The sequence below is a fragment of the Hypanus sabinus genome, chromosome 1, assembly GCF_030144855.1.
Source record: "Hypanus sabinus isolate sHypSab1 chromosome 1, sHypSab1.hap1, whole genome shotgun sequence".
Lineage (NCBI taxonomy): Eukaryota > Metazoa > Chordata > Chondrichthyes > Myliobatiformes > Dasyatidae > Hypanus > Hypanus sabinus.
The window spans coordinates 128,932,574-128,948,340 of NC_082706.1; the positions used below are offsets into that span (position 1 = coordinate 128,932,574).

Consider the following 15,767-nt stretch of genomic DNA (forward strand, 5'->3'; position numbering starts at 1 on the left):
AAGCTTTCATGTAATTAGAAACTACTTGGAGCTCAACCAGTCTCTGGTCTCATGATCCGAGATCCCCATTATTAATATTAATATGGGAAAAAAGCAACATTTTTGGAAGCAGTTGAATACCACCTTCTCAAGGATAATTGGGGATGAGCAATAACTGGTCATGTTTTATGTTCAGGCTTTTTTTTTAATTTGAGCAGTTTTAGAGTACTAGAACATAGCAGCCATTAATGACTGAGAATTTTGCCATTCTTGGTAAAGTACTTAAGTCAGAAGGGTTTAAATGTCTTTTTGTTGCAATGGAAGTTTGCCAAGAGCAACCAAACTAGCTGTCTCTTGTAAGAGTATATTTCTTTGAAATTAGCACCAGGGGAGTTGTTCTTTAGGTGCTCCACCAACCTGTATTATTGGCATGGTTGAACTACATCCCTGAATCCTAAAAGAGGCCGTAATTTCAGACACTTAAAACCCCATTGGCAGTAAAGCATAAACAATGAGTCCATTGAATGACATCCTGTATAGAACTTGTCCAGTAATTTCTCCAGTTGTTACTGATTAAAGGTGTTCTTTTTTTCTAAATAATGTTAGTGAATTACCCATCTTATTGTCTGCTCTAGGTTTTAAAAAAATTTGTAATTAGACTCAAAGCAATAGTGGTAATGCTCATCACTTTGCAAACATTCATCAATCTATCAGGTTCAAATGGTGGGTGTTATTGGTAAAATGATTTGCTCAGTCTTTTAGATAGTGTGCTTAGTTTACAGAACTCGTCAGTGTATAATAATTGGCTTGAGAATTCTGAAGATGAACTGAAGCTCTCTTCCGTGAACTTCTCTATTGCACCCTCTGCAGGCTATGATAAAATCTATCCTTCCAAATTTAAGATCTTGTGTTCCTGAAGGACCCAAGGTAATGTGGAGGTCATCAAACTTCCATTTGGCAGAAAAGATGCCTAAAGTATTTAGTTCAGCTGCTGATTCTATTTTAAAATTCCCCTTTCTGTCTGATCATTAGTATCGTCAAACCTAAATTATTAAAACCCGAGGACCCTCCAGTAGTATGAATTGAGGAGGAAAGGTTCAAAAGAAAACTTCTCGACCCACTTAGTTGGACTTCTTGATTCTTATTTGAGCACATCCCAGAGATTCTCAATTTTTTGTGGTTAACTTCTGACATTTGCACCAGAATCAAAGAAGTAAATAGCAATTCTTAATTAATTATATGTTTTTACAGCCATAAATACAGAAAGTCATGTGGGTAAAATGACAAAATTTTTAAAACAAGTTTTAAGCTGCTGTTGTTCCTCTTTTTGGCCTTCCTTTTAACTATAATTTTGTCAAAGCCAGGCCAGTGTTAATCATTCACAGGAATTATATACTGCAGGTATATTAATGAAAAAGTGCTACAATACAAGATTAAATTGCTGGAAATAAACTTATTCAGATTGATTTAAGAAGACAGAATCAAATTAATTGACATATTGTCAATAAAGATTTATAATTGTTTCACACATTTTCATGAAATATTTTCAAAGTGCATTTTATCTACAAATTGTAAAAACATTTAAGGAGGAAATAGTTAAGAAAGTCCTAAATGAATGAAAAGTGCAACAAAATGAGCATGATCAAATTTCTCTATTTCCCGAACATCCACGCTCACCCCATCTTCTCATTGCCCTAATAGTGACAGAGTTCCTCTTGTCCTTACTTACCACCCTATCAGCCTTTGCATCCAATACATCAACCTCAGCAACTTCTCCCATGACAAAATATATCTTTACCTCCCTCCACCCCCCCACCTCCACTTTCCACAGAGATAGTTCCCTCTGTGATTCCCTTGTTCATTTGTCCCTCCTAGCATTTATCCTTGCAAGCAGCCCGAGTGCCCATACACCTCCTCCCTCACCTCCATTCAGGGCCCCAGGAAGACCTTCCAGATGAGGCATCTCTTCACCTGTGAATCTGCTGGGGTCATCTCTTGTGTCTGGTGCTTCCAATGCTGCCTCCTCTACATTGGTGAGACCCGTTGCAAATTAAGGGGTCACTTCGTTGAGCACCTCCGCACCATCTGCCACAAGTGGCACTTCGTGTGGCCAAACGTTTTAATTCCGATTCCTATCCCAATTCCAACGTTCTGGTCTATGGCCACCTTTTGTGCCAAGGTAAAGCCACCCTCATGATGGAGGAGCAACACCTTATGTTCTGTCTGGGTAGGCTTCAATCTGATGGCATGAATATCAACCTCTCCTTCCTGTAAACAAAATGACACCCCATCCCTTCCTCTGTTCCCCACTCTGACCTTTACCCCTCTTCTCACTTACCTGTTACTTCCCCCTGGGTCCCTCCTTCCCTTTCTTCTATAATCCACTCTTCTCTCCTATCAAATTTCTTCTTCTCCAGCCCTTGACCTTTCCTACACACCTGACTTCACCTATCACCTTCCAGCTAGTGTCTCTCTCTCCCCCCCTCTCTCTCCCCCTCTCTCTCCCCCTCTCTCTCCCCCCTCTCTCTCCCCCCTCTCTCTCCCCCCTCTCTCTCCCCCCTCTCTCTCCCCCCTCTCTCTCCCCCCTCTCTCTCCCCCCTCTCTCTCCCCCCTCTCTCTCCCCCCTCTCTCTCCCCCCTCTCTCTCCCCCCTCTCTCTCCCCCCTCTCTCTCCCCCCTCTCTCTCCCCCTCTCTCTCCCCCTCTCTCTCCCCCCTCTCTCTCCCCCCTCTCTCCCCCCTCTCTCTCCCCCTCTCTCCCCCTCTCCCCCCTCTCTCCCCCCCTCTCTCCCCCCTCTCTCCCCCCCTCTCCCCCTCTCTCCCCCCTCTCCCCCCTCCCCCCCTCTCCCCCCTCTCTCTCCCCCCTCTCTCCCCCCTCTCTCCCCCCTCTCTCTCCCCCTCTCCCCCCTCCCCCTCTCCCCCCTCTCCCCCCTCCCCTCTCCCCCTCTCTCCCCTCTCCCCCCTCTCCCCCCCTCCCCCCTCTCCCCCCTCTCTCTCCCCCTCTCCCCCCCCTCCCCCCCTCCCCCTCTCCCCCCTCCCCTCTCCCCCTCTCCCCCTCTCTCCCCTCTCTCCCCTCTCCCCCTCTCCCCCTCTCTCCCCTCTCTCCCCTCTCTCCCCTCTCTCCCCTCTCTCCCCTCTCCCCCCTCTCCCCTCTCTCTCCCCCTCTCTCTCCCCCCTCTCCCCCTCTCTCTCCCCCCTCTCCCTCCCCCCCCCCCACAGAGCTTTTAATTTTGGCATCTTCCCGCTTCCTTCTCAATCACAGCAAAGGGTCTTGGCCCAAAACAAAAACTATTCATTGATTTCCAGAGATGCTGCCTGACTTGCTGACCTCCAGCATTTTGTATGGGTTGCTATGATTGATGGTATGTTTTTGGAATTTTTAAAATTAAAGATATCAACAGAGTTGTTGACCTAATAACAAAAGTATTATCATGAAAAGTAGGGTGCTAAAAATATTGAATCTAATTTTTTTTAAATATGGGATAATTCACTGTTTTTGAGGCAGATTCTATATGAAGCAAAACTGGATAGTTTGAATATGTGATCCTTTCCATAATTCCTTGAGTTAAATAATCAGAATTTCTTGATGTTTGTGGCACTGAATGCTGGAAGTCAGTGATAGAAAAAATGAATTTGAAGATTTTGAAAATATCTATATCCATTTAGCTGTGTAAGGTAATTATGCTTTTTCTTGTTTGCTCTTTCCCAATTCATGTTATTCTAGGCTGGACTCCATTACATGAAGCCTGCAATTTGGGGTATTATGATGTTGCTAAGCAGCTGATACTTGCAGGAGCAGACGTGAACACCCGAGGTCTTGAAAATGATACTCCACTACATGACGCTGCAAGCAATGGACACAGAGATGTATGTATTGTGATTTAAGGACTATTTATTATGTAGCATGAGCTTGAATTTTAACTTAAATTATAAAGTGCTAAAGGCCAAACACTTCTTCACGACTGGAAAGGAAGGGGGGAAGACGCCAGAATAATAAGGTGGGGAGAAGGGAAGAAGGGTAGCTAGAAGGTGATAGATAAGCCAGGTGGTTAGGAAAAATAGAGGGCTGAAGAAGGAATCTGATGGGAGAGGATAATGGACCATAGGAGAGAGGGAACAAGGAGGGGATACAGAGGAGGTGATGGGCAAGAAGAGGTAAGAGGCCATAGTGGGGAATAGAAGAAGAGGGAAGAGGCAGGGAAGTTTTTTGACTAGAAGGAGAAAATCAATACTCATGCCATCAGTTTGGAGGTTACCCAGACAAAATATAAGGAATTCTAGGTTGTTGTGATGTTGTTAATGACACCAACTGATTAGTAGATTAATGAGGGAACTTAGAACGGGGGGTGGGGGGGGGAGAACAAAAATAAATGTAGAAGTTACAATCTGGTGGTACATTTTTTATTGTTGATTGCGATCATACTAGGAAACTGAAAATAAAAGCTGAAAATGGGCAACTATTCCTTACAGAAGCTGCCTGACGTGCCAAGAAGCAGATTTAATTTTTCAGGTCTAGAACCTTGCATCACTCTTTTGCTTGAAAAATGAAATTGAACATGGCAAATTACTTTAATAAACTTTATCTTTTAAGTAAAATTAGATACCCTCCTATGATATTGTGTATGAGTCTTTAATCCTACTTCAACCAAAATGTAACAAATTTGAACTTTATTACAGCCTTTCGGCAGTGATAACGCATGTGTCCAAAAAAATTACACCGCATGACTGAAAGATATGTTACTGATACTGTATGAGCCACATGTAATCCTAGTAACCTATAATCTTAAACACAGCATAATGGTGACAAAATAGGCTTTGGGTTTTTTTTGCGTTTCAAAGTACTGACATTTTGTTCTACGTTTATGTTCCTTTGCTCAAAATATCTTAATTACCTGTATAAGTTACAAGTTTTAAGTATCAACTGTGAAGTACTCCCATAATTGATGGCATACTCAAGTTTTACATTTTCAAAGTGCAATTTTGTTGAGTTTATCATCTGTGTCTGAGAATAAGAGTTTACAGTTTTCCACCCGATATCCTTTTCCTTTAGATTGTGAAGTTGCTTTTGCGTAATGGTGGAGATGCATACCAGATGAATCATCGTGGAGAACGTCCTGTAGATGTGGCTGATTCAGATGAAATGGAACAGCTTCTGAAAGGGGAGCTTCCACTTTCTGATGATGATGATGATGATGACAGTTGTACAGGTAGTGAGATAACCTTTCAGAATAAATCCCTGATGTACAGTTTTAATATTGTAGAAAAATTAGTGCAAGTCCATTTGTTGTGATGTTTAGAGATTTCTATCTGTACACTTCAGTTTAATTCATATTCCTGTTGTAAGTATTACATTTAATACTCATCATAGGAGTACATATTAAATTGTGTTCCCCTTTTGGCATATTAAAATAAAGCAATCTTAAGCTCTTCATATCATTCGAATATATTCTCCATATAGTCAGTATTTGTTTTCCTCTTTTTACTTTCTTCTGTCACTACTATTTGCGAAGTTGCATGCTTTATTTCTTCAATCCTTGCAATTTTTCCCTCCTTTCCCTCTCTTTTCAAGGAGCTTTGCCTCTTCTGATTTATTTTTTCTTTGAGGATTATTGATCATATAGGACTATGATGATGGATCGGCTGGTTGAGTGGTGTTGCAACAACATCCTTGCTCTCAACATCAGTAAGACTAAGGAATTGATTGTGGACTTCAGGAAGGGGAAGTCGAGGGAACACACCAGGCCTCATCGAAGGGTCAACAGTGTAAAGGGTGAGCAGTTTCGAGTTCCTGGGTGTCAGTATCTCTGAAGATCTATCCTGGACCCAAAATAATGATGCAATTATTTCGAAGGCATCCCAGCAGCTCTGTTTCATTAGTGTGTGAAGAGATTTGGTGTGTCACCAATGACTAGCAAATTTCTATAGATGGAATGTGGAGAGCATTATAACTGGTTACATCACCCTCTTGTATGGAGACAGCAATATACAGGATTGGAAAAAGCTGCAGGTTGTAAACTCAGCCAGCTCCGTCATGGGCACTGGCCACACACACGCCACCACCACCACCGCCATCAAGGACATTTTCAAAAGGTGATGCCTCAAAAAGGTAGCATCCATTATGAAGGACGCTCACCGCCCAGGTCATGTTCTCTTCTCCATACCATCAGAGAGGAGGTACAGGAGCTTTAAAACACACACTCAACATTTTAGGAACAGCTTCTTCTTTGCCATCAGATTTCTGAACAGTCCATGAACCTAGGATCACCACCTCACTTCTTTTGCTGTCTTTTTGAACTACTTGTTTTATATTTTTTATTTATTTTTTATTGTAATTTTTTTATGTGCAGCAAAACAACAAATTTCACACCATATCAGTAATAATAAACCTAATAAACCTGATTCTGAGAATTCATTTTCTAATCTATAAGACAGCATCACACTACACTTTCAATTTAATTACATTTACATGCTATTGACTAATATATACAGGGATATTATAAAGTTGTCAACTTTACTGTTATTCTGGTTATATCGTGCTGTCTAGGTTTCATGATAGAAGTTCTTTAATCTATTTAAATTTGAAGCATACAAAATGTGTCTTTTAACTTCCTGTTGCTTCCAAACATAGTGTTCATATTCTTTCTATATTAATACAATCTGCCATCTGAATAAGCATTATCCTTTTACAATCTTCTTTCTTACTACTCATCATTTAACAATTTTTTTATTTTGTTTCCTTATTTCCTGAGAGTTTATCATTAATTTTTTTAATTAAAGGAATATTGGTCACTGCAAGTATAGGGTTGAAATTCACTTATCTGTCCCGATCTTCATTATACCTATTTCTAGAATTTCTGTAAGTTATTTGTATTTACCCTTCTAATATCAGCCATTCATATGAAAGACATCGTTTTTATATTTGAACTTGATCTTGAAAGGACAGTGGTGGTGTTTTAATATCTTGCATAAATTCAGCTCAAGGAATTAAGTATTTCAAATCTCCAAACCTTGTTGATCAGTTTATTAAAAAAAAAGCAGTTCGCTCTTAATGTCCCCATATTTTTAAGAATTTGCTGGATTTGCATTGAATTCATATTTGACCAAGTTTTTTTTAAACAATCACTACTAAATATAAAATTTGGTCCCAGAAAGGGTGGATCCAGCCAGTGATTCAGAAGCAAACCATTGAGGGCACTAGTAATGCTCAATTGGTCATAAGGTGATGAGAGAACCGTAATTCAATAGTGAGAAGGTCAATGATAAAATGTTTCAAGAATCAAAGAAAGGGGGAGGAACAAAAGGAAAAGTCAGTAACAAAGTTTGGACAGGAAACATTAAATGACAAAAAGAATGGAGTTAGGTAAAAGAAGATAGTAAATATATTTAATAAATAGCAAGTGGCAAAACATGCTTTTGAAAATCTGAACTAAACAGATAATTCTGGAATCAGCACAACTGAGAAATGTTTAAGATTCCAGTTGTCCATCACCAGTTTCCAACTCAATCCTATCTTCAGCCTCTTATTTGTCATACCAAAGCCCCATGCAAGTTTAGGCAACAGCTACTTATCTTCCAGCTACAACTTTTTGGACCTAATGATCAACACAGATAGTCTTTTATTTAGCATTTAGGCTTTATAGTTTTCATGCCTCTGTTTTCCATTAGTAGTATCTTCATTTATGTATTCCAGCCTCAGATTTATTTTTTATTTTTACCACCCTTGTTCACCTGGTGCCATCATATTTTTGCTGCAATGAATCAAATCTCTTGTCTAGCCACTCACAAACATTATTTCTCCCTTGCTGCTTCTTGCCTACCCACCATTCTTTCCATCATAAGACGTGCTTTCCCTAGCAAGTTGGGACCCTAGAACTGGGTCTGATTGTGTCTAACAGAGAAAGCTTGAAATGTGGAAAAGTTCTTCCTTCAAAACCTGTGCTTTGGCGTTACTGTTACTAGGCTGCACAATTTTTTTTAAATCCCATAAGCTATTTAAATAATCACTATTGTCAATCTATGATTTTGTTAACCAATATTTGTTCAGTTTGGTTTAGAAAAGGTCCTTTTAAATTTATTTGTTTTCTATTTTTGCATTGGACTTTATTATGTTTATGTTCTGTGTTCAATAAATTTTCCATTTTGGAGAAGCAGGAAATATGTGTTTCCTTCTCGAAGTTTCGGCCTGTCAATTGAAAGAATAGCCTAACAGAATGGGAAAAATAATTTACTCCATTTCACCACGTTTTCCATATCTGAATCCAATTTTGGATGATGCATATCTTTCACCTTTGTTTTGCTCCTACTTTGTGTACCTGTTAGAAAATGTATATTTTCTAGTAAGGTTTGGTTTGTTGAATGTTGGGTTCTAAGAGAAATATTACACTAGTATGGGTTATGAAGAGAAATCGTTCTTATCAAAGTTCAAAGTAATTATCAAAGTACATATATGTCATCATATACAACCATGAGATTCATTGTCTTGCGGGCATTCATAGTAAATTTCAGAAACACATAGTATCGATGAAAGACTGCACCCAACAGGACGGGCAAACAACCAAAGAGCAAAAGACAAGAAGCTGTGCATATACAAAAAAATGAAAAGAAATAATAAGAATAAAACAGCAATAAATATCAAGAACATGAAATGAAGAGGTTTGAAAGTCCTTGAACATAGGTTATGGGACCAGTTCAGTGATGGGGTGAGTGAGGCTGAGTGAAGTTAACCCCTCTAGTTCAGGAGCCTGATGGTTGAGGGGTAATAACTTCCTGAACCTGGTAGAGTGGGTGCTGAGACTCCTGTACTTCCTTCCTAATGGCAGTGAAAAGAGAGCATGTTGTGGATAGTGGGGGCCTTATTGATTGATGCTGCTTTCCTGCAACATCGCTGCAAGTAGATGTGCTCGATAGTGGGAAGGGCTTTTCCCATGATGGTCTGGGCCATATCTATTTTTCCATTCAAGGGCATAAGTGTTACCATGATGCAACCAGTCAATTTACTCTCCTCCACAAACCTATAAAAGAGAAAGTTTTAGCTGACATGCCAAATCTTCGCAAACTTCTGTGAAAGTAGAGGTGTGCTCTCATGCTTTCTTTGTTATGGCACTTAAGTGCTGGACCCAGGACAGATCCTCTGGAATGATAACACCGAGGAATTTAAAGTTGCTGACCCTCTCCCCCTCCGAATCCCCGATGAGGCTTGGCTCAATCCTCCTCCTGAGGTCAATAATCAGCAACTTGGTCTTGCTGATACTGAGTGAGAGGTTGTTGTTGTAGCACCACTCAGCCAAATTTTCAATCTCCCTCTTATATGCAGATTCTTCACCACCATTGAGTCGGCCAGTGATAGTGGTGTCAGCAAACTTAAATATGGCATTGGAGCCATACTACTCGTGCCATTAGAAAAAAATTATAATAAAAATTGAAAATATGCATTTCTTACAGTAACCTAAATTCTTTTTGTATTTCCAGAATCTGAAGAGTTACCTTCTGTGAACCCATCTAGTGTAGATGATAATGTGGATGATTCTGAAGCAGAAAAAGAACTGAAAACTGATACTAACCAGCAGTTGACACCTTGCAAATCAATTACATCATCTGCACTAGATGAATATGAATTCAAAGATGACGATGATGAAGATATTGATGAAGAAGAAGAACAAATAAGCAAGCTTGTGGATCAGAAACGGATTCGTAGGAGAGATGGTAAAAAGAGTGTTGTTAAAGAGAACAGCTATTTAACACCACCAAAGCTAGAATTTCAGAAGCCATTTAAAATTAAGAAGCAGAAGTCAGCAAGAGTTCTTGTTTCCTCCAGTTCTGATAGCTCAGATGAAGAACCACATCAAGAGAAAAAGACTTGTTCAACCAGCTCTCTGGAGATTGTTCCAGATAGCAGCAAATCTGATGCAAGGACTAAGAAGGAAAACCTGATCTCTCTGGAACAGAAAGAGAAAGGAAAAGGGAAGAAAAAAGTGAAAAAACAAAGTAAAAATAAGGAGAACCAGGAGTTCAAAGAGGAGAAGGAAGAAAAGGAAAATGCTAAACTGATGCTTTTCTCCACTTGCTCTGCTTTGGACTCATTAGATCGCTCAAGAGACGAGGATTCATTTAAAAAGTCTTTGAAAGATGATTCTTCAGGTCATCAATTCCACCTTTCAACTGCCAAGTCGCCAAAGCATTCATGTAATTTAAATGAAAAAAGAACCAAGCCTCTTAAACAAGAAAATGCTAAAACTGGTCTATCTTCAGGAGCAGCAGAAATAACTTTTCAGTCTGAGGTGGTTCGATTTGATCACCTTACAGATTCTGACTACACTTCTGAGAGTTCCAGCAATAAGTCTTTTAAATACAATACGAAGACAAAACATCGCAAAAAGGATCTGTGTATAGAATTTGGTGAAAAGTCTGGACAGAGAAGCAAAGAGGAGGAGACAGGCATATTTGATAACATGGAAGAAGTTTTTAAAAAGACTGACAAGGATGGGAAGGTTATAAAAAAGCATAAACTAAAGCATAAAGATAAAGAGAAAAACAAAATTAAGAAAGAACATGAAAATGAAAAGGGAAAGCACAGACAAAAAGAAAGTGAAAAGATATATCCTGAGTTTGATAGAGAATACTGGAAAGAGAACTTCTTCAAAAATGATGATACTAATGAAACTTTCAAAGATGAAAATTCAAACATGGCTCTTACAGAAAAACCATTGAAAGATAAGAGTGTCATTAAAGAAGACAAAGTATCGAAAGAGAAATATTTTAAGGAAGAGAAACCTTTCAAAGAGGACAGAGAAAAGGACAAGTCTAAAAAGAGTAAAAAGGAAAAGCACTATAAAGAAGAGAAAGAAAAACTTTCTAATCTGGAAGAACGGAAGGAAATTGTGCTTGCAGACAAAGATGATTCACTTTACTCAAGTGTTTTTCTAAAGAAAGAGCATGTAGAATTCTTTGAGAAAGAAAAAGGCACAGATAAAGAGAAATCTGATACTCCAGATAAAGAAAAGAAGGAAAACAAGGAGAAAAGTGAAAAAAAGTCCCCAACTAAAGAGAGGGACTTGGAAAGGCTAGAGAGAAAATATTTTGACAGAGAGAAGAAAGTGAAACACGAGAATAGATCAGAGAAAGAGAAATCAGAGACTCATGAAAAGTTACAGGAAAAATCTTTTAGTAAATTACAAGAGATTGGGGAGAGGACAAAGGAAAAAGATCGATCTGGGAGCTTGTATTCCACTTCAGAAAAAATCCACCGTGAAAATGATAAATTGAAGAATGTATTTTCTGTCAAAAAACTTGAGGAAAAAGAAAAGAGCAAGGAAAAATTGGATAAAAAACATGAAAGAGAAAAAATTGAAAGGGAACGTCATTCCAGTGGTATAAAAGACAAAGTGGAAAAAGAGAAGCATGTTAATGAGAAGAAGGCTAAGTTTTCAGAAAAAGATTCACAGGATAGTATTCTAAGTAAAGCAGACAAAGTTAAAGTAAAAGAAAAAGAGAGAGATATAGAAAAAGAGAAGAAGAAAGAAAAATCAAGGGAAAGAGAGGGTGACCCTGTGACAAACTCAAAGCATTTGCATGATGAGAAGAAACGCAGCACAATTGAGAGCAGCAAAGGATATCATGATAAGTTATGTTTTTCAAAAGATAAAAGTAAAGAGGATTTCCCTAAAACTCCAGAAACAAAAGAAAAAGAAAAGAAGGAAAAAGACAGACAAAAAGACAAAGTACCAGTGAATGCTTCTGTTAAAGCAAAACTTAAAGAACCAGAAGCTGACAAACTGAAATCTAAAGATTCTGGTGCCACAAAGGATGTGCGACCAAAAGAGAAGCGACTAGTAAATGATGACTTAATGCAAACCAGTTTTGAAAGAATGCTAAGTCTCAAGGATCTGGAGATTGAGCAATGGCACAAAAAACATAAAGAGAAGATAAAAATGAAAGAAAAGGAAAGGCAAAGGCATCGATCTGGCATTGACCTCTCAAAAATAAAAGAACGAGAGAAATTGAAGAGTTCATCAACAAGCAAAGAACTTACTAGATCAAAAAGCTCAGATCCATCGGAGATGCATTTAAAAGACAAGCAGCCAAAAGACGTTAACAGTGTGAAATCGCTGACCAATGATACAAAACAAAATTTGCCAGAAACTCCAAGACCTCTCTTGAGTTGTGAAGGTAATTTAACTGCATCCCCCAGACAAGAGCGTGATCGTATGGGACTTACTTCAAGATCAATATCAATGATTTCTGTTGCAAGTTCAGAAGATTCATGCCAGACCTCAGCTGTAGCAACACCACGGCCTTTAACTGATTATGATTCAGATTTCACCATTGAGGGTTCTGAATCTCAGTCTTCCTTTTCACAGTCCGTATTTCTCCCCAATGCCAAATCTCCTGCTGTATATGACCGAGACTCTGATGTTTTGACTGACTTACCAGATCGACTTAAGTCACCACATTCCAGTAAACTTCCAGGATCTTATCTACGGTCAGTATCTGCTGACAATGCTAGATGTGAAAATGAATGCCGGTCTGTAGGTGATGTTCGGAGATGCAGTATACCAGTTGTTGCAAATGACCATGATAAACAGTTCCACAAGCAACTTGAAGCTAACTTGCCCCTCTCAAGTGAAAAACAGTATAGTTTTTCACCAACAGTACAAAGCCAGGTCTGTACCTCTCCGCGATCAGAACCACTTCCAGACAGTGGCCCTGAAGAGGGCGCATGTAATAGTAGTTCATGTTTACAGTCTCCTGCTGTCATTGTACCAAACGACACTAATTATTTATCACAGGATACAAATCCCAGCAGCATAATCATGCAAAGTACTTCTCAGCAGATGCCTATGGTGCAGCCACAACTAAACTGTTTGATTAGTGACATTCAGCCAGAAAAACCAATAGAAGTATCATATGATAGGCTTGATGTTCCTTCACACAGTAATAATGATGGTTATACAACTACAGCAGCTTGCGAGAAAAACGCATTTAACCCTCTACCACATGTTCCACAAGAGTGGAGTTGTACAGAACAGATAACATCAGAACTAGCATCCAAGTCTCCACAAAGACTGTGCAGTGAATCTTCCCAGGCCGTAAATCTCCTTGAAACACCATCTTATTCTTCACCTACGCATTCATCCAATTCTTCTTGTACACGTTCACCATTAGACAGTGATAGTGCCCCTCGAATACTGTTCTGGCCAAAATGTGGAGGAACTCAAGAAGAATCATCACAAACTCAAACTTTGCAAGATATTGATCAGAGTTCCACTTCATGCAAACCTCACTCAGAATCTTCAGGGATGGTTGATGAAAAGGATGGTAAATATCCTCCTCTTGATATAAATTCTGATCTTGCAAATCAAAAGACTCTAGAAGATCCTTCAAATGATTTCAAACCAAGTGAACTCCAAGTCTTGGAAGAAAACTCCTCCACACCATCTGCTGCAGCATTACCAGATGGCAGCAGTGTTAATGAAAATCTTGTGGACCATACAAGGACTGTACAGAGTTTATTAATTGAAGAGAAGACGGAAGGTACAAAAAGTACTATTTTAGGCAGTCATGAGCCAGCTTGTAATCAGGAGAGCTCACAATTAGAGACAGTGCCAGTAACATCTGTTGATGAAATGCAGCCAGAGCCAAAAGAAGAACTGCCCGAAGCAACATCTTCCACAGAACATGTACACACACCTCCAGTTATAGACCAATCTCAGTCTTTGGAAAGTAAAGCTCAGGACCAAGATTCCTCACTGGATATGGAATTTTCCCAACATTTCACAACTGCTGGTCAGGACCCTGTAATTATGCATGAACCAGCACTGGATGAACAAAAGCCATCCGCTGAATCAACAAAGGAGGAGTCAGAAGATCGAATGGAAATTGACCGTATAGAGCATGATATTCCTCAAAGGATTACTCGCAACAGAGCAAATATATTAGCCAATCAAAGCAAACAGCCTGTTGTCAACTGTGCACAGGTCTCTGATAAAGATACAGAATCTGCCACTCCTGTGAAAAGTAAATCGAAATTATCAGAGGAGGAGGAAGGCCAAGTACATCACCCACATAAACGCAAGTTGTCACGTGTTCCACACCCAACACAAGTGAAATCTACTCTGCAGCAAGCTAAGGAAAAGACACAACAGTCACTGGCGGCCATTGTAGATTCTTTAAAATTAGAGGAGATTCAACCTTACCATTCAGAAAAGGCAAACCCTTACTACGAGTATCTTCACATAAGAAAGAAAATAGAAGAGAAGCGTAAAGTGCTATGTAGTGTCACTCCACAAGCACCACAGTTTTATGATGAATTTGTTACATTTACTGGATCATATCTGCTGGATGGAAACCCTTTGAGCAAACTTTGTATACCAACTGTAAGTGTTATCCTTTGAAATAATTGCATTGACTTCATTATTCCATGTGATATAGCTTTACATTCAATTTGTGTTAACTGTATAACAATTTGCTTCAATTATTTATTCAAGAGAGAGAATTAAGTATAATAGTGCACAATTTAGTGCTTAATTGATTATTTGCATTCACTGTTCAGATCAGGCAGCTTATGTATATCCAGTCTTCCTAGAACATCCTGGCTGTCGGTTTTTTGCCCCATCTATTGTCTCCACCCCTCCTCCAATATTTTGTCTGAACCCCCTTCCTCAGCAAACTTCTTTGAGCTGATGTATGAGTCTGTATGTTAACCATCTCATTCTTAACAATCTCCTGTGGTTCTTGCAGTTTTCCCCAAAAATGTTTGAATTAATTTTACACTAGTTGAATTATTTAATCTCCATGAAGTTGACCTTCTTCCAGATTAGAAGTTCTACTTTAAATTGAACCTTGATCTTCTTCATTGCTTATGTAAATTTTAAGTAACAGTGGTCACTCTTACTAATATGCTTTCCCACAGACACTTGAATGTTGGGTCCCATCTCCAAATCTAGCATTGGTCTCTTCCTCCTCCCTGATAGACAGAGAATCTACTGATTGAAGAAATTCTCTTAACACATTTCAGAAATTCCAGTGTAATTCTTGCACATCTTTGTAAGCTCCCTACAGATATCCATATTGGTATTGATTTATTATTGTCACATGTACCGAGATATAGCGAAAAGTTTGTCGTGCATACTGTTCCTTTCTCACTATGGAGATTTATGGAAAATCTCAGAAGCATATTGGATTTGTCATATTTGTCATAACTGTTTCCTGGCCTCCTCAAGGATGCCACCTGTTCCTATACCTTTTTCCTATTTAAATGTCTTCCCAAATCAGTACTATCCCGTCACCTTCCTTTTGTCTTCCTTATATTTCTGATCACTTTTTAATCCAAGAATATTGTTCTGTCCCTTCTTGATCCGTTTTGTTATTGTTTTACATTTTTTCTATTCTCAGAAGGCTATTATATTTATATCTTACTAATTTCATTCATCACACTTAGTTTACATTCTAACTCTTTGTATCCTGTACTAGGCTACTACAGTGTAATATAGTTCTTGTACTTTGATACATCCCATCTTATTCTTCTACTTCTGTAAACCAGTGCCTATCCCCGGATAAAAACTTTCACATTTGCATGTTAATGTGTCTTGGATCCCAGGGTATATACATCAATTATATGATGGAAAATACTGTTACATTGGGCAAGCTGGATAATTAAGTTTAGAATAAGTGTGCATTTTTGATGTTTGCATTGAAATTTATGTTTTATCAGCTGTGGGAGAAAAGTAATAGGAATGTGTGATCATGTTTGATTAAATTGGTCAATTTGGTGCGCCTAGTAAAGCTGCTGCATC

General features: G+C 38.9%; 1 protein-coding gene across 4 annotated transcripts in view; it reads left to right on the forward strand.

Moving 5' to 3' along the window:
• The window catches only part of ankrd12 (ankyrin repeat domain 12), a 204,279-nt gene that overhangs the window by 175,616 nt on the left and 12,896 nt on the right, over window positions 1-15,767 (forward strand). For 3 of the 4 annotated variants that reach the window (XM_059976192.1, XM_059976172.1, XM_059976183.1), the window contains exons 7-9: window positions 3,701-3,843; window positions 5,027-5,183; window positions 9,445-14,348. In XM_059976192.1, the coding sequence (XP_059832175.1) occupies window positions 3,701-3,843; window positions 5,027-5,183; window positions 9,445-14,348 (5,204 nt within the window). Of the gene's footprint in view, window positions 1-3,700; window positions 3,844-5,026; window positions 5,184-5,220; window positions 5,747-9,444; window positions 14,349-15,767 lie in introns of those variants that run through there. The other variant, XM_059976202.1, reaches the window with a different exon arrangement.